Source organism: Notamacropus eugenii, chromosome 1 (genome assembly GCF_028372415.1).
Source record: "Notamacropus eugenii isolate mMacEug1 chromosome 1, mMacEug1.pri_v2, whole genome shotgun sequence".
Taxonomy (NCBI): domain Eukaryota; kingdom Metazoa; phylum Chordata; class Mammalia; order Diprotodontia; family Macropodidae; genus Notamacropus; species Notamacropus eugenii.
This window is the reverse complement of record NC_092872.1, coordinates 237697386-237720115: the sequence shown is the minus strand read 5'-3', so window position 1 is coordinate 237720115 and position 22730 is coordinate 237697386. Positions and strand designations below refer to the sequence as shown.

The window sequence follows — 22730 nt, the reverse complement described above, 5'->3', positions numbered from 1 at the left end:
ACAGCTAATTACTGTCTGAGGTAGGATTCAAACTCAAATCTTCCTAAGTTCAAATTCAACATTCTAGCCACTATACCTGGCTATTCCTCATAAAGGGTATTAGTTACAGTATACAGGGCTGCCTATCATTTCTTAAAACATCAAAACTAAAACACAGATTTAGTTTTGTGAAGTAAACAAAGGATAGCAGGCCTGAGTCTTTCTACATATTTCTGTCTGTCTGTGTTCGTTCTTCGTTTTCAAAGACCATGACCTCAGAGAAATGATGATATGACTTGCACTTGACTTTGTTTTGAGTGAGGGAGAGCTGTTCAAGGCCCAGGATGCAGTGGGAGACCTTGGCCTATTCAGGTACTCACTTAGAATGAGGTAAGAAGTAATTAGGGAATGGCCCCTTTAATGAGCAAAAGAAAAGAATAAGTAAATCAAACTGGGAGGGAAAGAGCTACAGTTACTATTGATAATCACTCTGAAGCCAGAAGGGTCCAGAAAAGTCATTAAGTGGAGTTTGGGCAGTGACCTATTGGTGTGCAATCTGTGGACTTCAGACTGCACTGGGTTTAAGGTCTGGGGAAAGACAAGGAAGACAGAAAATAATCTTTAAGAGGAACTGACAAGAAGAATTTGAAAGATGATAATACCTCTACTTGAGGGCAGTCAAATGGCACAGTGGATAGGGCACCAGGCCTGGAGCCAAAAATGCCTGAATTCAAATCTGGCCTCAGACTTACTACCTGTGTGACTCTGGGCAGATCACTTAACACTGTTTGCCTCAGTTTCCTCATCTGTAAAATGAGCTGGAGAAGGAAACAGCAAACCACTCCAGTATCTTTGCCAAGAAAACCCCAAATGGGATCACAAAGAGTCAGACACAACTGAAATGACTGAAAAACACAAATACCTCTAGTAAAACATAAGGATAGATAGATATACACATATATACATGCACATATTTAAACATTAACATTTTTTAAAAATTAAAATTATCACCACATATAATGGAGACCCAGTCAAAAGCAAAATAGGTCTGGAACAACAGGATTTAAAAATTTAAATAATATCAAATTCTTCAACAAATGATTGTGGCTTCTTTTCCTATGGATTATTTAGTAGAGGATAAGTTGATAAAAGCACAAACAAATGTTTGAGTAACACCCAATCAAATCAAATATTTTACCCAAAATTTCTCAATACAAGAGGATGGGTAAGTTAAAATGGAAGTTTATCTTATCAAAAGACATTAAGATCACCCTTCTTTCTGTACATTGCCTTTTGTGGGCACAGATGATGATTATTTAGTATTATGGGAAAAGAAATTCTCCTCCCATACTTGCATAATTCTTGCTGGAAGGCGGTAAAGTAGAAAATTAAACACTGATGCTCCTCAACATCTGTGAAGCAATTTGTGAAAAAACATTCAAAAATTTTTTTTTGCCACATTTTATGAGTGTGAATATGATCAGTGATTCAAGCTTGACAGATCTGTTCACAAGCAGCAGCTGTTGCCCAATAGTCTTAGTTTTAGCACCAGAATCTGTTAATTTGTATAAATGCATAACTAGAATGTTTCTGACATTACTTGTTGCCAGGCCTAGAGGCCTGAGGGCTACCCGAGTCTTCCCTTACCTCTATCGGAGGTCGTTTAACTCTATAGTGACCCCCGCCTCCCTGCATTCCCTGTAAAGTATCTCAGCCCAGACCTCCTGTTCCTCTGGCTTTATTACTGGCAATTGATTCCCCATCCCTGCCCTTTTCCCATGGGTGTGGGAAGCTACTCTCACTCTTTCTCTCCTTCCGAATCTAGGATTCGGGACTCGCGTCTTTCACAGCCCCTTCCGGGTGTTCCCAAAGCACCCAGGATATCTGCGCTCCCAGTCCCTGTTTGGGCGCCAACTGCCAGGCCTAGAGGCCTGAGGGCTACCCGAGTCTTCTTACCTCACCTCCCGAGGTCTTCGGTTGGCCAAACCGGATGCTCGTATGAGAGAAAGGACGTTCCAGAGTCGAACAAGGGTTGAGATTTATTTCAGGGTCTAGTTACAAGTGCAGGGGAATTCTTCCTTAGGAGGGAGCGAAGAATCTCCCAAGGAGGCAAAGATCTTACAATAAGAGATTGGAAGTAGAAGTATAAGCGGGGAGAGAGGGGGAGGGGAGAGAGGAGAGAGGACAAGTGGAGCCTTGTTGTCCTGTCCGCTCCGCGCCCCTCAGCCCAAGAGAACTTTCAGGCTTTCCTGATCCTACTTAAACTCTCCAGCAGCATAGTTTGCATCTGAATACCGTGCTGTTAGATAACAATAGTGTGCCCAGATCCGGGACAATCTCGAGGGCGGGGAGAGCTCTCTCCCATCATGTTTCTCACGGGAAGAGGCGGAAATACACGAGATAGTTCGGTTCACCTCGATTCCCAGTCGTTTCCTGGGGGGGTCTCGTGAGAACTCTAAGATTTAGAAGTTCCCACCTTTACCCGCCCGAGACTGTCCACTTGGAATTGAGCTTCCATCCCCAGCAACTTGTATTTTAAATTTGAGTGATTTTTTTAGAGAAAATCTTATCAATGGCACTAACATTCAGCAAACATCTGAGGAGTTTTTCAGTTGTTTTAGTAGTTTCAAGACTCAAGGACTCAGTAGGAATGGGCTTAACTGAAAACGATGCAATGTGACACAATATGATCCATGCTTTCCAATTCAAATTACAACTATTAGTAAGGTGGTGCTGAATACAAGGCAGATAGCTTTCACTAAAGCATCCACACTCTTGCTCATCTCCTGATGCTTAGCATCACTCAATGTAAGATAGCTAACTGGATCTAGAGTACAGTCTCTTATAGAAAGGTAAGAATTTAGTGGCCAGAGAGAACGATTCTATGGCTGACTGTTAGATTCCTTGATTGGTGGTAAAGACTCAGAGAATCCTTCTAATCACTACCACTCAAACACCCATACATCTAAAACTGGTGTATATGTTTGTCATTAGCTCATTCTAAGTGAAGCATGACCTGGCTGCCAAAAAAGCTAAAACAACTTTAGGCTGCATTAGTCAAAGAATGTGGCCTAAGAATAAAAGTACAGAATTCACATCAAGAGAGAAAAATAATCCTGCTGCACCTACACAGGTCTGGATCCAACTGTAGTATCATGTTTATTTCTGTGTAGCATACCTTGAGAGAGAAACTAACAAAAAGTGGACTATCAAGAGGACACGGAGGAGGAGGCTGAAGGATAAGAAAATTGTGATGAATGAACAAGGCCTAGGGAGAAGAAGGCACATGAGGCAGTAAAGGTGAGCAGTGAGGAGGGATCGATAGATTTACTAAACATCTCAAGAACTATTTTGTAATACAATTATACAAAACAACTGCATGGGACTCTGGATGAAAAATGCTATTTAGAGAAAGAACTGATGGAGTCTGAATGAAGATGAAGGCATATTATTTTTTACTTTCTGTATTTTTTCATGGCTTTTTTCTTGTTCTGTGTTTTCTTTCATGAGATGGTTAATGTGGAAATGTGTTTTGCATGATTGCACATGTATAACCCATAACCAAATTGCTTACCACTTCATTCAGGGAGAGGCAAGGGGAGGGAGGGAGAGGATTTAGAACTCAAAATTTTAAAAATGAATGTTAATTATGATGTTTTATATCGTAATTGGCAAAAATAAAATATTATTCAATTTTTTTTTTAAATGAGTTCTTCTGCGGAAGATGATGCAGATTTATTTTTTGTGGATCCAGCAGGTAGAAACCAATGGAGAGAAGTGACAAGCAGGTAGATTTTAGATCAATAGGAAGATGGAATAAGGGTTGCTCAATGATGGAATGGAATACCTTAGAGGGAGTGGTAAGTTCTCCCTATCCGAATATTGAAGGCATTTATTTAGTGTTTTATTTTCCCCCAATTACATGTAAAAACAACTTTTAACATTTATTTTTAAAACTTTTGAGTTCCAAATTCTCTCCCTTTGTCCATTCCCACCCTGATCCCCATTAAGAATGCAAGCAATTCAATATATATTTTTTATTATGGCTTTAAGATAGTACAATAATTTTAAAATTATCTCTCCTGGATCTATTTTCCAAGTCAGTTTCTCAATGAGTTATTTCACCTTTTCTTCTATTTTTTCATTCTTTTGGTTTTGTTTTGTTGTTTCTTGATAAAAGTCATTAGCTTCCATTTGCTCAATTCTAATTATTAAGGAATTATTTTCTTCAGTGAGCTTTTGTACCTCCTTTTCTATTCAGCCAATTCTACATTTAAAAAATAAACTGTAGGGGCAGAGCCAAGATGGTAGAGGAGAGGCAGCCATTCAGCTGAACTCTCCCAATATTCCCTTCCAAACAACTTTAAGATAACGCCTCAAATATAATTTTGGGGTGACAGAATCCACAAAAGGTCAGGGTGAGACATTTTTCCAGTCTAAGACAAGGAGATTTTATCTTGTTAATCTAGGAGATGGGCAAGAGAGGTCTGTGACACTGAGGCAGGAAGGAGTAGCATGAGAGGCAGATCCTAGAGGCAGTAGCACAAGTGCCAGTAGCAGCTTTGGGAGCCCTCAGACCAGTAATGTTCTATGTAGCAGTTTGGAAATGGAGAAGAGTGCTGGTGATCAGTTACAAGGGAGCAGGAGCTCTGGTCACAGTTCCAAGGCAGAGAGGTGCACTAATGTTTGTGGGTACAGGGGATGATCAGGGGCCCTTCCTGGGGAAAAACCAGATTGTAGACCAGGAGAAGAGAGATCACACTTCTCCCTGCCTCATACCACCTTGGAAGCACCAAAAAAGTGGCAGATCCCCAGAACCAGCACTGAAAATACCAGCACAAAGAAGCCTGAAGCCTGAAACTGTGCCTCCCCATCCCCAGGTAAACAAAGCTCAATTTAAACAAAAAGTTCAAAGTGAAGAAGTAGACAGGGGTAATGAGCAAACAAGAAAAAAAGAACCTAACCATAAAAAGCTACTACAGTGTCATGAAAGAACAAGAGACAAACTTAGAAGAAAACAATGTGAAAACAACCAGAACCAAAGCCTAAGAAAAATGCTAATTGGACCTAAAGTCTAACAAGAACTTTTGGAGCAGTTAGAAAAAAACATAAGAGAGGGGTGGAGCCAAGATGGCGGACTAGAAAGACACACTTACATAGGGTCTCCCCACACAGCCCACAAAATACCTGTAGAGAGGGACTCTTAACAAATTCTGGAGCAGCAGAAGTGGAGAACAACAGAGTGGAGGAGATTTCCACCCCACGGTAACCTGAAAGTCCCACAGAAACGCCAGTTGTGCCAGACACGGAGCGGAGCCCAGCCCAGGCTTGGTCGCGCCAGCGTGATGAGACTCTGGGAGGAGGACACCTCAGGGGCGGAATCTCCAGTTGCAGCAGCAGGGCCTCAGATCCCTCAACCCACAGGCACCAAAGGTCAGTGACCGAGTTTTATCAGCTGACCAGGAAGGGAGAAGGGCCTTCCCATAGCACCAGCAGCAGGCAGTAGCCACAGAGGGTGCACAGCAGCCCGTACAGACCGCTCGTTGTTGGAGCGTAAAAACCCCTGGGGGCACTGAAGAGCTGAGTCTTACCTGGGCCCTGGGTGGAGGACCTGGCTGAGCTGGTCTTTGTCTCACACTGAATAGTGGCCCTGCCCCCACAGCTTGACTGAATTCCATTCCGCCCAGTGCTAGCTTGGCGGAACTGGAGGTCAGGTGGCTGTGGAGAGGAAACTCAGCTAAGGTTCTGAGCACAAAAATCCTTCCCTGCGCCCAGACCAGTACATGCTTGATTGTGCCACCTTGGAGGAACTGATATCTTACAAGTCCCCAGAGTATACCCTACTCCTGACAAAGGACTCAAAAGTCAAGTAACTGGTTGGGAAAATGCCCAAAATAGGAAAAAAAAATAAGACCATAGAAAGTTACTTTCTTGGTGAACAGATATCTCCTTCCATCCTTTCCAATGAGGAAGTCATCAGGGAAAGACATAGAAGTCAAAGCTTCTGTATCCCAAACATCCAAAATAAATATTCCATGGGCTCAGGCAATGGAAGAGCTCAAAAAAGATTTTGAAAATCAAGTTAGAGAGGTGGAGGAAAAACTGGGAAGAGAAATGAGAGAGATGAAAGAAAAGTATGAAAAGCAGGTCAACACCTTGCTAAAGGAGACCCCCCAAAAATGCTGAAGAAAATAACACCTTGAAAAATTGGCTAACTCAATTGGCAAAAGAGGTTCAAAAAGCCAATGAGGAGAAGAATGCTTTCAAAAGCAGAATTAGCCAAATGGAAAAGGAGGTTCAAAAGCTCACTGAAGAAAATAGTTCTTTAAAAATTAGAATGGAACAGATGGAGGCTAATGACTTTATGAGAAACCAAGAAATCACAAAACAAAACCAAAAGAATGAAAAAATGGAAGATAAAGTGAAATATCTCATTGGAAAAACAACTGACCTGGAAAATAGATCCAGGAGAGACAATTTAAAAATTATGGGACTACCTGAAAGCCATGATCAAAAAAAGAACCTAGACATCATCTTTCATGAAATTATCAAGGAAAACTGCCCTGATATTCTAGAATCAGAGGGCAATATCAATATTGAAAGAATCCACTCATCACCACCTGAAAGAGATCCAAAAAGAGAAACTCCTACAAACACTGTGGCCAAATTCCAGAGTTCCCTGGTCAAGGAGAAAATATTGCAAGCAGCTAGAAAGAAACAAGTCAAGTATTGTGGAAATACAATCAGGATAACACAAGATCTAGCAGCTTCTACATTAAGGGATCAAAGGGCATGGAATATGCTATTCCAGAAGTCAAAGGAACTAGGACTAAAACCAAGAATCACCTATCCAGCAAAACTGAGTATGATACTTCAGGGGGAAAAATGGTCTTTTAATGAAATAGAGGACTTTCAAGCATTCTTGATGAAAAGACCAGAGCTGAAAAGAAAATTTGACTTTCAAACACAAGAATGAAGAGAAGCATGAAAAGGTAAACAGCAAAGAGAAGTCATAAGGGACTTACTAAAGTTGAACTATTTACATTCCTGCATGGAAAGATAATATTTGTAATTCTTGAAACTTTTCAGTATTCGGGTAGTTGGTAGGATTACACACACACACACTCACACACACACTCACACATACAGACAAAGAGCACAGAGTGAACTGAATAGGATGGGATCATATCTTAAAAAAATGAAATTAAGCAGTGAGAGAAATATATTGGGAGGAGAAAGGGAGAAATGGAATGGGGCAAATTATCTCTCATAAAAGAGGAAAGCAAAAGACTTTTCAGTGGAGGGAAAAAGAGGGGAGGAGAGAGAAAAACATGAAGTTTACTCTCATCACATTCCACCAAAGGAAGGAATAAAATGCATACTCATTTTGGTATGAAAGCCTATCTTACAATACAGGAAAGTGGGGGAGAAAGGGATAAGCAGGGTGGGGGGGACAATGGAAGGGAGGGCAGTGGGAGGAAGAAACAATTTGAAGTCAGCACTCCTGGGGAGGGACAGGATCAAAAGAGAGAATAGAAGAAATGGGAGGCAGGATAGGATGGAGGGAAATAGTCTTACAAAACACGACTATTATGGAAGTCATTTGCAAAACTACACAGATATGGCCTATATTGAATTGCTTGCCTTCCCAAAGGGAATGGGTGGGGAGGGAGGGAGGAAGAGAAGTTGGAAGTCAAAGTTTTAGGAACAACTGTTGAGTATTGTTCTTGCTACTAGGAAATAAGAAATACAGGTAATGGGGTATAGAAAGTCATCTGGCCCCACAGGACAAAAGAGAAGATGGGGACAAGGGAAGGGAGGGATGTTAGAAGAGAGGGCAGATTGGTGATAGGGGCAATTAGAATGTTCGGCATTTTGGGGTGGGGAGAGGGGAGAAATGGGGAGAAAATTTGGAACCCCAAATTTTGTGAAAATGAATGTTAAAAGTTAAATTAAAAAAAGTTAAGGATGGAGAGCAAAAAAAAAAACTGAGGAAAAACTGAGAAAAGAAATGAGAATGATACAGGAAAATTATGAAAACATTATTAACAGCTTGGTAAAAGGGGCACAAAAATATATTGAAGAAAATAACACCTTAAACAGAAATGGAATGCATCCAATGATCACCTTCTGAAAGAGATCCCAAAATGAAAACTCCCAAGAATATTACAGCCAAATCCAGAGCTCCCATGTCAAGAAGAAACTACTGTAAGCAGTCAGAAAGAAACAATTCAAATATCATGGAGCCACAATCAGGATCACGCAAGATTTAGCAGCTTACACACTAAAGAAATAAAGAGCTGAGGATCCTATTCTGAAATACAAAGGGTTAGGATTACAACCAAGAAAATCTACCTAGCAAAACTGAGTATAATCTTTCAAGGGGGGAAAAATGTATATTTAATGAAATAGAAGACTTTCAAGCCTTCCTAATGAAAAGAACAGAGCACTTTATTAGGAAACTTTATATAATTAGACATCAAAGATTAAGGAATTTGCCAAGTTGGCTTCATAACTTTGGTTTCCCTATTCCATATCTAATTGCTCAAGAAAGACTCTTAAAGAAGAAACGAGATATCATAAGATCACAGATTTAGATATGGAAGAGACCTTTGAAGTCACCTAGATCAATTCCTTCATTTTACAGATAAGAAAACTGAGACTTACAGAGGTTAAATGACTGACCCAAGAACCTACACATGGTAGATCATCTTCAAATACATTTCTAAAATCTATATTAAAAATTGCGACCTAAAACAGAAACATCCCTGCAGGCCACATCCTAATGTAAAAAACCACAAATTAATATTATGTATGTTGTATTATATTTTTATTTATTTTGTGAAACATTTCCCAACTACATTTTATTCTAGTTCCTGAAGCACTTAGGAGTTTTGCCTGCAGTGGACACCTCTGACTTAAAGTATGACAGACAAAATAATTTATGTATTGTCCAACTTGGCTACTGTGTTTGTTGCTTTTTTTAAAAAAAACTGTTTTGCTTTATTATAAGGGGAAGGCTGACATTTATAAGGGGCAGGATGACATTTAAGTCCAGAAATGACTGATACAAAAGTCAAAGGCATCAGTGAAACTTAAAAAATAAAATAAAGCCTGCCACATATAACAAGATAGATAGGAATATATGATATTATCATGTTCTAAGCTGAATAAAAAGTATCACATATACTCTCAAGCCAGGTTATGATTGATAAAATCATATAAATAGCTATTTTAACTATGCAGCTCCTTGCAACTACCTTTTTGTTAATTAAAGTTTTTCCAAATTATGTCACAGTTTAGAAAATAATTTTAAAAATAAAATTCATGTCATTTAGCTAAGCCCTAGGAAGTCTAAATTTAATCAATATTGACTTGGAAATTAAGCCACCATGCAAATAATTGGCTCTCCAACAACACACCTTTACAATTAGATGCATTAAGTATCAAATTCAAGGTTCTAAAAGCACTAAATCAAAGCCTACTTGATTCTAGTATGCCCTTATGCCAAGAGAGAAAACATAACAAGGATCATTAGGAACATTTAAGCCACCTCCTCCTCCATTTTAGAAAAACACTTTGCCTTTATTAAGATTTCCTATATATTTGTTATGAGATTACATACTGTCTGCTCGTAAAGGCTACAGTGTGTCAGGATGAGGTCTCACCCAGTTATAGCAACCATTTGCTGGATGTAAAGATATTCTTACTATAAAGATAATGCTTGCCCAAAAGTTTTTTGCCCATGGTATTTTGCAAATTAAGAAACATGATTAAGCTTATCTTTTAATGGAAATCTCCCCTCTCTGGAGAGCAAGTAAAACTGCTAATGGATACAAATGAACCTTCTCAATAAAATAAATAGCTTCCTGTACTTTTGGACTTGAGCTGAAAAGTTAAGTTTCTTAATAGATGGATTATAACACTGAAGGATTAACCTGTGACAGAGAACTTATAAATTCACTAGAAGTTGCACTGAAGTTGTCTAGGTGTCATTTTATCCCTTTACAATAGTTTCCTAACTGATCTCCTTGCTTCCAGGTTTTCCCCCTGTCAATCCATTCTCCACACAGCCACCAACTGATACCCTGTCATTCTCTGCTCAAAAAGCTCCAGTGGCTTCCTATTGACTTGAAATTAAGCTAGAAACTCTTGTTTGTTATTAGGGGTCCTTCACAATTTGGTTCCAGATGACTTTGCCACATTTATTTCAAGTTCCTTCCTTTTATGTACTCTGTTTTGTGTACACTGGCCTCCTTGCTATTCTGTATATGGAATGTTTCATCTCCCCTCTGTATGACTTTGCATAGGATACCCTTTATGCCAGAAATGCCTTTACTCTCCTCACCTCCACAGCTGTATGCCCAGCTCTTTTCAAGGGTCAGTTAAAGGCTTTTCTTCATCCTTCTAGTTGTTAGGACTCCTCCTACCTCACATTGAGATTCCATTTCCTCATCAGTCCCATACTTTCTCTCCTTAGGATGTAACTGTCTTGAAGGCAAAGGTTCTTTGGTGCAGGGAAAAGAATACCAAAGTTGGAACAGGAGTAACTGGGTTAAAATCCTGGCTCTGTCACTTATTGCTCAACTGATTTCTCTGGGCCTCAGGTGCATCATCTGTAAAATGATCGCTGCAGGCAGCGATCTCTCAGAACTCTTACACCTCTGTGACTATCCATTTCTGCTGCTGTATCCCCAGATCCAACCACACTGCTTCGCACACAGAAGGCACTTAATAAATGCCTGTTGAATTAAACTGAATTGCCAGTTACTGGGGGGGGAGCATCATGCAAACAAACTTGGCAGAGAATCAAAGTCTCCCAAAGAGAATTCTGAGGAGGAAGAAAAGAACCAAACACTTGACCTTGAAGCAGTAAAACTAGTAGGACAAATGAAGAGAGTGAGCTTCTTAAATATGGATTTAAAAGTCGAAAACTGATTATGGGGAATGAAGTCGGAAAGAAAGTCATTACTTTGCTTTTTATATTGCCAGTTCCTGGACACTAAATTCAACAATACTAGGCATTAACAAGATGAAGAAAGTGGAACTTTTCTGTGATATAAGTACATATGATGATAACAGCAGGTGGTGACTGTGACAGAAGAACTTTACACATAAGTATGCACACAAACATTGAGAATTATTATTAGTCAGTGACTGTTTCATTATTCCCATTTATATTTTGCTAAAGGAGGTCTATTCATAATTAAAACCTGATATTGCAAATCACAAGCAGGGTGAAATCACAAGGTAATAAGCACCATGGCATTTATTGTCATTTAATTTTATTAAGCAAGAGATTAAAATTCAGAAGTCAAATTAAGTACAAGATCACAAAGAAGACGAAAATAGGAGACATTCTTGGCACTAGTTCTGACCTGCAAGTTAAGTATTTCACATTGCTTCAATACTTTTGGCTTAGAGTATGATTGGTAAATAGGAAAAAATAATCATTTTGGAAGTGAGAATATAGAGAATATGAAATTTATATTATATTTAAAAGAGACATTTCAGGCATAGCATTCAACATACAGTATACAGGATAGTAAAAATTATACAGTGATATCACCACAAAGATCTCCTCTACAAGAGGAGATTTTTTTTTCCCAATACCTTTCGGTCCCTGAATCCGGAATACTTCTTTTTGTTCTCTTCTGGTAGAGGAACCTGACTGTTTTTACTGTCTTCTTCATCCTTATTCTCCTCATTGTCCTCATCCTCACTGTCATCCTTGAGGTCTTTGTTTAATGATGGTGGAGATTCTGCATGGGCTCTGAGATGGGCAAGAATATAATATGGATTAATCCAATCTGTAGGCAATATCCCACAAACCAAACAAGACCCACTCATAGGAGTAACAGGATCAAGAAAAACAGATCTGCTTTTAAAAAAATCTAGTGTCTATACATAAGTATAATTAATACTCTAAACATAACTGAGATCCTTAATATCACAAGTTTTCAACATTAAGAACAATGAATGTCATGTGTGTCCAGCGGTTCTTACTTCTGTCAAGTCAAGCTGTCAAAAATTTATTCTGCCTTTTCTATTAAGTCTTTTCTGACTGCCTCAGTCCTCAGTGACCTCTCACATTGCTCACATGTGTTTGGCACCTTTATAAAAAGTCATCACAGGTTAGGGCATTAAAAACCACAAACAAATGAAGAAAAGGAGAAATATTAACTACATCCCTGACTAACCATAACATAATAAAAATTACAACCAACAAAGGACGTCTGAAGAAAGAATTCAATATTGAATGGAGTTTAAATAATCTAATCATAAAGAGTTTTTGGGTAAGAGAACATATGATGAAAACAAACCAGGGATTGCAAGTATCACAGAAGATAAAATGGACAATTCTGATTATATAAAATTGAAATATTTTTTGCAAAATTTTTGCTTATTAAGACTCTAAGCTGTAAGGAAGGTGCTGGCCTACACTGGTAGAGGAAGTTTTTCTCTCTTTATAATTCCATATAGTGAAATAACAGGACCGGTCCATATCCTTACTATCTTTTTGCACAAATAAAATCAATGTGGCTAAAATGAGAAGGAAAATAATTAGAAGGAGAAAAGACACCTTTGCAGGAGTTTTTCTGATAAAAGTTCAATACTGAAGATACATAGGGAAATAATTCAAATATATAAGAGTAAGAGATATCCCCAACAGATGGGACATGAACAGGAATTTCTTACAAGAAGAAATCCAAGCTATTAACAATCATGTGAAAAAAAATGTTCCAAATCTCTAATAAGAAAAATGCAAATGAGAACATCTCTGAGATTCTGTTTCACAGTCATCAGTTTGGCAAAGATGACAAAAAAAGGAAGATGATTACTGGAGGGACTGTGGGAAAACAAAATTGATAAAATTTTAGCGACATTGTCAATTGCCCTAGGCATTCTATAAAACAATTTAGAAATATTCTCTGAACTACAGAACTATGCGTACACTCTGACCCAGCAATGCCACTATATTAGGCTTACACCTTAAAGAAATAAACGAAAATAGAAAAGGACTAATATTCAGTAAAGGAGTACCAAAATCTTCATAATAGTACCTTTTGTTCTTACAAAGAACTAGAAATTAAAGAAATGCTCATTAGTTGTAAAATAATAGGCAAATTATAGTAAATGAAGGTAAGAGAGTATTACTGAGTCAGATTTAGAAAAAAATTTGGGAGACCTGTATGAACTGATGTAAAATGAAGTGAGCAGAACAAGAAGAATTTATGTTTTAAATTATATTTAAATCAGCAAAAATGTACCTTCTTTCCAACTCACCCCAACTCATCCTCCAATTGAGAACTAAAGAAAAACAAAACCCTTATTACAAACATGCAAAGTAAAGCAAAACAAATTTCCAAATTAATCATGTCAAATGTGTGTGTGTGTGTGTCTATGTGTGTGTGTGTGTGTGTGTGTGTGAGAGAGAGAGAGAGAGAGAGAGAGAGAGATTCTGCACTGAGTCTTTCATCAGGAGACAGGTATCACGTTCCATAGTTAGTTCTCTGGAATTGGAGCTGATCACTATACTGATCAGTTTTCCTTTCTTCTTTCAAGGCTTTTTCGTCTTTCCAACATTGCTGCCATTACATAAACTGTTCTCTTGGTTCTGTTCACTTCCCTCTGTATCAGTTCACACCAGCCTTCCCAGGCTTCTCTAAAATCATCTGCTTCATCATTTCTTACAGTACAATGGTATTCCACCACGTAACTAATATAGCCATTCCCCAATTGACAGGCATCATTTCAAATTCTCATTCTTAGATACTCAAAGAGCTACAAATGTTTTTGTACATCCTTAAGATTAATCTCTTTCTTAATCTATTTTTCCTCTAATTCTTCCTTCTCCCTTTAACTTCCTATTTCCCTGTTGAGTGAGATGTATTTTTTGTACATGTGTATGTATGCATATCTGTATTCTTATTTCTTTTTATCAGTTCAGATGAGAATGAGATTCAAATATCAGCCAACCTCCTCATTCTCTGGGCAGATATCTTCTGCACCCTGATTATGTGAAACACTTTTCTTTAACTTTCTTCTCCCTTCCTCCTAGTGAAATCCTCATCTCCTCTCTTCTCATTCTTCTCTTAAGATCATCAAGATATAACAGAACTATTCCAAGGAATTTGATTACCTCTATGATCCCTGATTAAGGCAAAGTGCAACGGACCCACATGTATCATCTTCCCATACTAGAATGTAAAGTTTATCCTTGTTTAGTCCTTTATCATTGTTCATATGTGTTTACCTTTTTATGATTCTCTTCACTCCTGTGTTTGAACTTTCAAGTTTCTACACAGTTCATGTGTCTTATCAGGAATCCTCAGAAGTCCTCTATTTCATTGAAGACTATTTTTCCCCTTTAGGATTATATTCAGTTTTGCTAGGTAAATTATTCTTGGTTGAAAGCCTATATCTTTTATCTCCTGGAATACTGAATTCAAAGCTCTCTGTTCTTTTAAAATGGTAGCTGCTAAATCTTGAATAATCTTAACTATGGATCTTCTGTATTTGAAATATTTCTGGTCTTTGCAATACTTTTTCTTTGACCTGGAAGCTCAAGATTTTGGCTAGAATATTCTTGGGAGTTTTCATTTTTAGGTTTCTTTCTACTCAGCCCTCCAGCTCTAAAAGAACTAGGCACTTTCAAGATTTCTTGGTCATGGTTTTCAGATAGTCCAATGATGCTGTTGCCAAGGCCTGTGAGTTTACCTTTGCAATATCTTTCAAACATGGCCTCTTCTCTCCCCTGACACTGCCCCTTCTCTAATGTAGGCTTTTTTTTTTTACCTCATGTCTGGAGTACTGAAATAGCCTGCAGGTATGTCTGCTTGCCTCACATTTTCCCCTACTCCAACCTATCAAAATACTCAGCCAACAGAGTGATTTTCTTAAACTGCAAGTTCAACAATGTCACTCCTCTACTCAATAAATTCCTATGATTCTCTATGATTTCCAGGATCAAATACAAATTCATCTGCTTGTTGTTCAAAGTTTTCCTAGATCCCTTCTACCTTTCCAGTCTTCTAACACCTTACTTCACACCACATATTCTTTAACTTAGAGACACTTCCTGACTCTTTCACAAAAAAGACTTTCTTTAGGTTCTGGGAATCTTCTCCAGCACTCCTCTATGCCTGGAATGGTCTCCCTCATCACCTCTATCTACCATTTTCTATGGTTTCCTTTAAGTTCTAATTAAAATCATATCTTCTACAGGAAGTATTTCCCAATTCCTCTTAATTCTAGTTTCTTCCCTCTATTAATTATTTCCTTTTTTATCCAGACTATAATTTGCTTGTATAACATAATTTGTTTGCTGTCTTTCCCATTAGAATGAGAGCCACTTGAGGGTACGGACTCTCTTTTGCCTCTCTGTTGCATCTCCAAGGATTAACATAGTAAAGTTTATTGACTGAGTGATTCTTAAATTTCTTTCTTGTCAAATTTTTTCCAGGTTAATTGTTTTAACTATGAAATGCCTTACATTTTCTTCCATTTTTTCACTTTTGGTTTATGTTTTAATATTTTTTGTTATCTCATGGAGTTACTGGCTTCTGTTTGGCTCATTCTAATTTTCAGGGAATTTATTAACTGGCAAGATTTTGTGTCTCTTGTGACAACCTCCTAATTTTCATTCCAAAACTTTCTTTGACAGTTCTTATTTCCCTTCCATTTTTTTTTTATTCCAGTGCTCTCATTTCACCAGCAAAACAAGTTTAAACTCTTTTTAAAATTTCTTGCCTCATCTCTTCTAGTTGAATTTGTGTGCACATTGTATTTTTCTTTGAGGTTTTGCCTACATATGTTTTAGAGTCATTCTCTAGTTCTGGGTTTGTACCTTGATGGTATAATAATAGTCGTCTTATCATTTGGAAGAAAGATAAGATTTGTTCTCAGTGGACCCAGAGAGAACTAGGAACAAAAGGTAGAAGATGCAAAGAGGAAAATTTAGGATTGAATTATGGAGAAATTTCATGATGATTAACACTATCCAAAAGCACAAACTGGATTGCCTTGAGAGGTTAGGTTCTCCCTCCCTGGAAATCTTTAAGCAAAGGCTGAATGCTTATTCCATGTGTTCAATAGTAGATTTTTTTTTTCTAGTTATGAGTTCCCAACTTCTTATCTTAGAATTCTGAGATATTTGCTATTCCAAAGTCATTCTCAATCAGGAGGGAATGAAAAAGTATAAAAGTATAGCAGTATTTTCACAGGATTGGGCTCACTTTTATAGAGGGATCCCTACTGTTGGCTCTAGATCAGCCTAAATTTCCTAGATTCCAGTCACTGACTGCTGACTTCTAGCCCGCTTCACCCATAAATAACCCATGACTCAAGAGTACCTGCTTTAACCTTCTTGTTTCCAAACCATCAACTTCCTTCTTGCCATCCAACTCTTTCAGTATGGTGATCTTGACTCTCCTGTTTTGGCCATGACCTATATTCCAACCACTGCCTAACCCTGCGACCTCTGAGAAATTAATGCAGGAGAGAGAGAGAGAGAGAACAAGAAGAAGCACTCTAAAAAAGCAATCTGGTAACAAGAGAAGAATCACAAAATATTGAAGAAAAGACATGTAAAGGACAATACTCAACATAAGGTACGCTTAAGAGAAGGTGACAATGCAAAAATTTCTACATAACCTTCATCTAGTCAGTCCTTCAGTTCATATCCCATAATCTAAGATTTCAAACAAAAATAAAACTATGCATCACAGAGAAAGAACTGGCTGGAGGAAATAAGATGCAGATATTTACCAATTTAACTAACTTTTTAAAAATCCATTTATTTAAACAAAATTTCTTACTAAACCAATTGGTTTTTTGCTGTGTTTTTTTTTATTGAATTCTTTTATTCAGTGTTGACAATCACTTCCATATATCTTGTATTTTTTTCCCATTCCCTCCCCCTCATTCTCCCCTCCCTCCCCACTCCCTTTCTGAGATAGCGTACAATCTTATATAGGTTCTACATGTACATTCCTATTAAATGCATGTGGCACAGAGGAATTAAAATGAATGGGAGAAACCATAAAACAAACAAAAAAACCCAAAACATAATACAAAAGAAAATGGTCTGTTTCTATCTGAGATCCAATTCCATAGTTCTTTCTCTGAATGTGGAAGGTATTTTGCCTCAAGAGTCCACTGGGAATTTTTTAAGTCCATGCATTTCAATGAAGTACTGAGTCTACTAGAAAAATGCCTCGCACACTGTGGTTATTGTTGTGTACAAAGTTCTCCTGGTTCTGCTCCTTTCACTCAGCATTAGTTCATATAAGTCTTTCCAGGCTTCTCTGAAGTCTTTCTGCTCATCATTTCTCATAGTACAATAGTATTCCATTACAATCATATACCACAATTTGTTCAGCCATTCCCCAATTGATGGGTATCCCCTTGATTTCCAGGTTTTGGCCACCACAAAGAGAGCTGCTATAAATATTTTTGTCCATGTGGGACCCTTTCCCATTTCTATGATCTCTTTGGGATACAGTCCCAGAAGTGATATTGCTGGGTCAAAGGGCATGCACATTTTTATAGCCTTTTGGGCATGGTTCCAAATTGCTCTCCAGAATGGTTGGATCAGCTCATAGCTCCACTAACAATGAATTACTGTTCCAGCTCTCCCACATCTTCTCCAACATTTATCATCTTGTTTTGTCATGTTAGCCAATCTGATAGGTGTGATGTGGTACCTCAGAGTTGTTTTGATTTGCATCTCTCTAATCAACAGCTATTTAGAGCATTTTTTCATATGATTATAGATAGCTTTAATTTCTTCCTCTGAAAACTGCCTGTTCATATCCTTCGACCACTTATCAATTGGGGAATGACTTGTATTCTTGTAAATTTGACTCAGTTCTCTATATATTTTAGCAATGAGGCCTTTATCACAGACACTAGTTGCAAAAACTCCCAGTTTTCTGCTTCCCTCCTAATCTTGATTGCATTGAGTTTGCTTGTGCAAAACTTTTCAATTTAATGTAATCAAAATTATCCATTTTGCAGTTTATAATGTTCTCTATCTCTTGTTTGGTCAAAAATTTCCCCATTCTCTATAAATCTGACAAATACACTATTCCGTGCTCCCTTAATTTGTTTATAGTATCAATCTTTATACCTAGACCATTTGCACTTTATTCTTGTGTATGGTGTCAGGCCATTGGTCTATGCCCAGTTTCCGCTACATTGTTGCCCAGTTTTCCCAGCAATTTCTGTCAAACAGTGAGTTCTTATATCAGAAGCTGGGGTCCTTGGGTTTATCAAACAGCAGACTACTATATTCACTGACTACTGCGTCTTGAGTACCTAACCTATTCCACTGCTCTACCCCTCTGTTTCTTAGCCAATACCAAGTGGTTTTGATGACTGCTGTTTTATAATACAATTTGAGATCTGGTAAGGATAGGCCACCTTCCTTAGCATTTCTTTTCATTATTTCCCTTGATATTCTGGATCTTTTGTTCTTCCAGATGAATTTTGATATTACATTTTCTACCTCTAGAAAATAATCATCTGGTAGTTTGATTGGTATGGCACTGAATAAGCAAATTAATTTAAGTAGAATTGTCATTTTTATTATATTAGCTTAGTCTACCCACTAGCAACTGATGTTTTTCCACTTACTTAGATCTGACTTTATTTGTGCAAAAAATGTTTTGTAATTGTTTTCATATAGTCCCTGGGTTTGTTTTGGTAGGTAGACTCCCAGTTATTTTATTGTTTCTATCGTAGCTTTAAACGGGATGTCTCTTTCTATGTCTTGCTGTTGGGCTTTGTTAGTAATATATAGAAATGCAGATGATTCATGTGGGTTTATTTTGTAACCTCCAACTTTCCAAAAGTTGTTTATTACTTCATGTAGTTTTTTACTTGATTCTCTGGGATTCTCTAAGTATATCATCATATCATCTGCAAAGAGTAATAACTTAGTTTCTTCTTTGCCTATTTTAATTCCTTCAATTTCTTTTGCTTCTCTTATTGGTAAAACTAACATTTCTAGCACTATATTGAAAAAGAGTGGTGATAATGGACATCCTTGTTTCACCATGATCTTAATAGAAATGCATCTAGCTTATCCCCATTACATATAATGCTTGCTGATGGTTTTAGGTAGATACTGCTTATTATTTTATGGAAAACTCCATTTATTCCTATACTCTCCAGTGTTTTCAATAGATATGGGTGTTGTATATTTTCAATAGCTTTTTCTGCATCTATTGAGACAATCATATGGTGTCTGTTAGTTTTGTTGTTGATATGACCAATAATGCTGATAGTTTTGCTAATATTGAGCCAGCCCTGCATTCCTGGTGTAAATCCTACGTGATCGTAATGCATTATTCTCATGATAAGGTGTTGTATTCTTTCTGCTAATATCTTAGTTAAAAATTTTGCATCTTTATTCATTAGAGAAATTGGTCTATAATTTTCTTTCTCTGTTTTGGCTCTTCTCGGTTTAGGTATTAGAACCATATTTGTAACATAAAAAGAATTTGGTTGGACTCCTTCACCAATTTTCCCAAACAGTCTATACAATATTGGAATTAACTGTTTTTTTAAATGTTTGATAGAATTCACTTGTAAATCCAATTGGCCTTGGAGATTTTTTCCTAGGGAGTTCACTGATGCCTTGTTCAATTTCTTTTTCTGAGATGGGGCTATTAACTATTCAACTTCCTCTTCTGTTAATCTGGGCAATTTATATTTTTTTTAAATATTCATTCATTTCATTAAGATTGACAAATTTATGGGCATACAGTTGGGCAAAGTAATTTCTAATTATTGTTTTAATTTCCTCTTTGTCAGAGCTGAGTTCGTTCTTTTCATTTTTGATACTGATAAACTGGTTTTCTTCTGACCAAAGGTTTATCAATTTTTTTGGTTTTTTTTCATAAAACTAACCCTTAATTTTCTTTATTAGTTCAATAGTTTTCTTAATTTCAATTTTATTAATCTCTCCTTTGGTTTTCAGTATTTCTAATTTGGCATTTACTTGGGGATTTTCAATTTGTTCTTTTTCTAGCTTTTTCAGTTGCATGCCCAATTCATTGATCTCCCCTTTCTCTATTTTATTCATGTAGGTGTTTAATGATATAAAACCTCCCCTAAGAACTGCTTTTGCAGCATCCCATAAGTTTTGGTAGGTTGTCTCATTATTGTCATTTTCTTGAACGAAGTTATCGATTGTTTCCATGATTTGTTGTTTAACCCATTCATGCTTTAGGATTAGATTATTTAGTTTCCAATTAATTTTTAGTCTATCCTTCTGTGGTCTTTTATTACATGTAATTTTTATTGCATCATGATATGAGAAGGATGCATCTGCTTGTCTGCATTGGATTGTGTGGTTTTTATGCCCTAGTACATGGTCAATTTTTGTGTATGTGCCATGTACCACTGAGAAAAAGGAATATTCCTTTCTATCTCCATTCAATTTTCTCCAGAGATCTATCATACCTACCTTATCTAGAATTCTATTCACCTCCTTCACTTCTTTCTTGTTTATTTTGAGGTTAGATTTATCAAGTTGAAAGAGGGGGAGGTTGAGGTCCCCCACTAGTATAGTTTTGCTGTCTATTTCTTCCTGTAACTCCCTTAACTTCTCTAAGAATCTGGATGCTATTCCACTTGGAGCATATATGTTTAGTAATGATACTGCTTCATTGTCTACGGTGCCTTTTAGCAGGATATAGTTTCCTTACTTATCTCTTTTAATTGGATCTATTTCTGCTTTTGCTTTGTCTGAGATTAGGATTGCTACCACTACTTTTTTTACATCAGCTGAAGCATAATATATTCTGCTCCAACCTTTTACCTTTACCCTGCGTGTATACCCCTGTTTCAAATATGTTTTTTGTAAACAACATATTGCTGGATTACAGTTTTTAATCCATTCTGCTATTCACCTCAGTTTTATGGGAGAGTTCATCCCATTCACATTCACAGTTATGATTACTGTGTCTTTCCCTCTATCCTATTTTCCCTCCGTGTATGCTTTTCGTTCTCCTTTCTCCCTTCCTCTCCACAATAGTTTTAATTTTTGACCACTGCCTTCCTCAGTCTTCCTTCCCTTTTTTCAGCCTCCCTCCCTTTGACTGCCCTTTCCCCTTACTACTTATTCCCTTCCCTTTTCTTTCCCCTTTCTCCTCCTATTGCTTATAGAGCTAGTTGGATTTCTACACTTAACTGAGTTTGATGTTCCCTGCTTGAATCAAATCAGATGACAGTAAATCTCAAATGATGCTCATCTCCCTCCCCTCTTTTCCTCTGCTGTAATGTTTTTGTTCCTCTTCCTGCGATGTAATTTACCTTTTTCTGCCTCTTCCTTTTCACATTTCCTGTTACAATTCCTTCATACCCTTAAATCACATTTTTATCATCACATCATTTAATTCATACTCACACCTTCTATGTATATCCCTTTTAAATATCATAATAAATATACAGTTCTCAAGATTAACAAGCATCATCTTCCCTTACAGGGATATAAACAGTTTGCCAAATATCAAGTTTCCCACTCCCATTTATCTTTTTATACCTCTCTTGAGACCTGTCTTTGAAGATCAAATTTTTTGAGCTCTGGCCTTCTTATTAGGAAGGTCTGGAAATCACTTATTTCACTGAATGTCCATCTCCTTGCCTGAAATATTATGCTCAGTTTTGCTGGGTAACTGATCCTTGGTTGTAGTACCAGCTCCTTTGCCATACGGAATATCATATTATGATCCCTCTGATCTTTTAATGTAGAAGCTGCAAGATCCTGTGTGATCCTGACTGTAGCTCCTTGATATTTGAATTGTTTCTTTCTGACTTCCTCCAGTATTTTCTCTTTCACTTGATAGTTATGGAATTTGGCAACAATATTCCTTGGTGTATTCAGTTTGGGATCACTTTCAGGAGGTGATTGGTGGATGAATATTTTGATGACTATTTTGCCCTCTGGATCTAGGACCTCATTGACTTAGAAGATACTGTACAGGTTCTTTTTTTCATCATGGTTTTCTGATAGATCAATAATTCTTAGAGTTTCTCTCCTGGATCTATTTTCCAGGTCAGTTATTTTTCCAATGAGAATATTTTACATTTTCTTCTATTTTTCATTCTTTAGATTCTGTTTGACTGATTCTTGATGTCTCATAGTCATTAGCTCCTATCTGTCCAATTCTAATTTTTAATAGATTGTTTTCTTCAGTTAACTTTTGCATCTCCTTTTCCATTTGCCCAGTTGTTCCAGTTAGGTTTTGTATCTCTTTATCCATTTGTCCAATTTTTTTTTTTTACATTCTTCCATGAATTCTTTTTTTCATATTTTTAAAATCATTAGCCAATTTTTCTTCTACCTCTCTAATCTGGCTTTTAAAATCCTCCTTGAGCTCTTCCAAGAGTGCTCTTTGGGTTTGAGACCAGTTCATATTCCCTTCTGAGGTTTCAGATGGGAGTACAGTCTCAATGCTGATCTCTCTGGTATTGGTATTTTGGTCCTTGTCCCCACAGTAAGATTCTATGGTCTTTTCTTTTCTGGTTTGCTTCTTGTTCATGATGATTGCCTTTCCCCTGACTTTTAGAGTGGATCTCTGCTTCTGGGGCACATGGGGCTCTGTTCCACAGAGGAACAGGGGGCTCTGTCCTATGGTTCTTGTGCTTAGAACTTGAGGGTTTGTACATTGTGGTCTCTGGTTTTTTTCAGCTAGAAGCTAGAATGCTGCAGCTCACCTACTGCTGAGCTGGTTGGTGTG

General features: G+C 37.4%; 1 protein-coding gene across 1 annotated transcript in view; it reads right to left on the bottom strand.

Moving 5' to 3' along the window:
- The window catches only part of MICU1 (mitochondrial calcium uptake 1), a 283476-nt gene that overhangs the window by 187354 nt on the left and 73392 nt on the right, over nucleotides 1-22730 (bottom strand). Inside the window, exon 3 of the mRNA XM_072628225.1 lies at nucleotides 11593-11752. Coding sequence (XP_072484326.1) covers nucleotides 11593-11752 — 160 coding nt within the window. The remainder of the gene's footprint in view (nucleotides 1-11592; nucleotides 11753-22730) is intronic.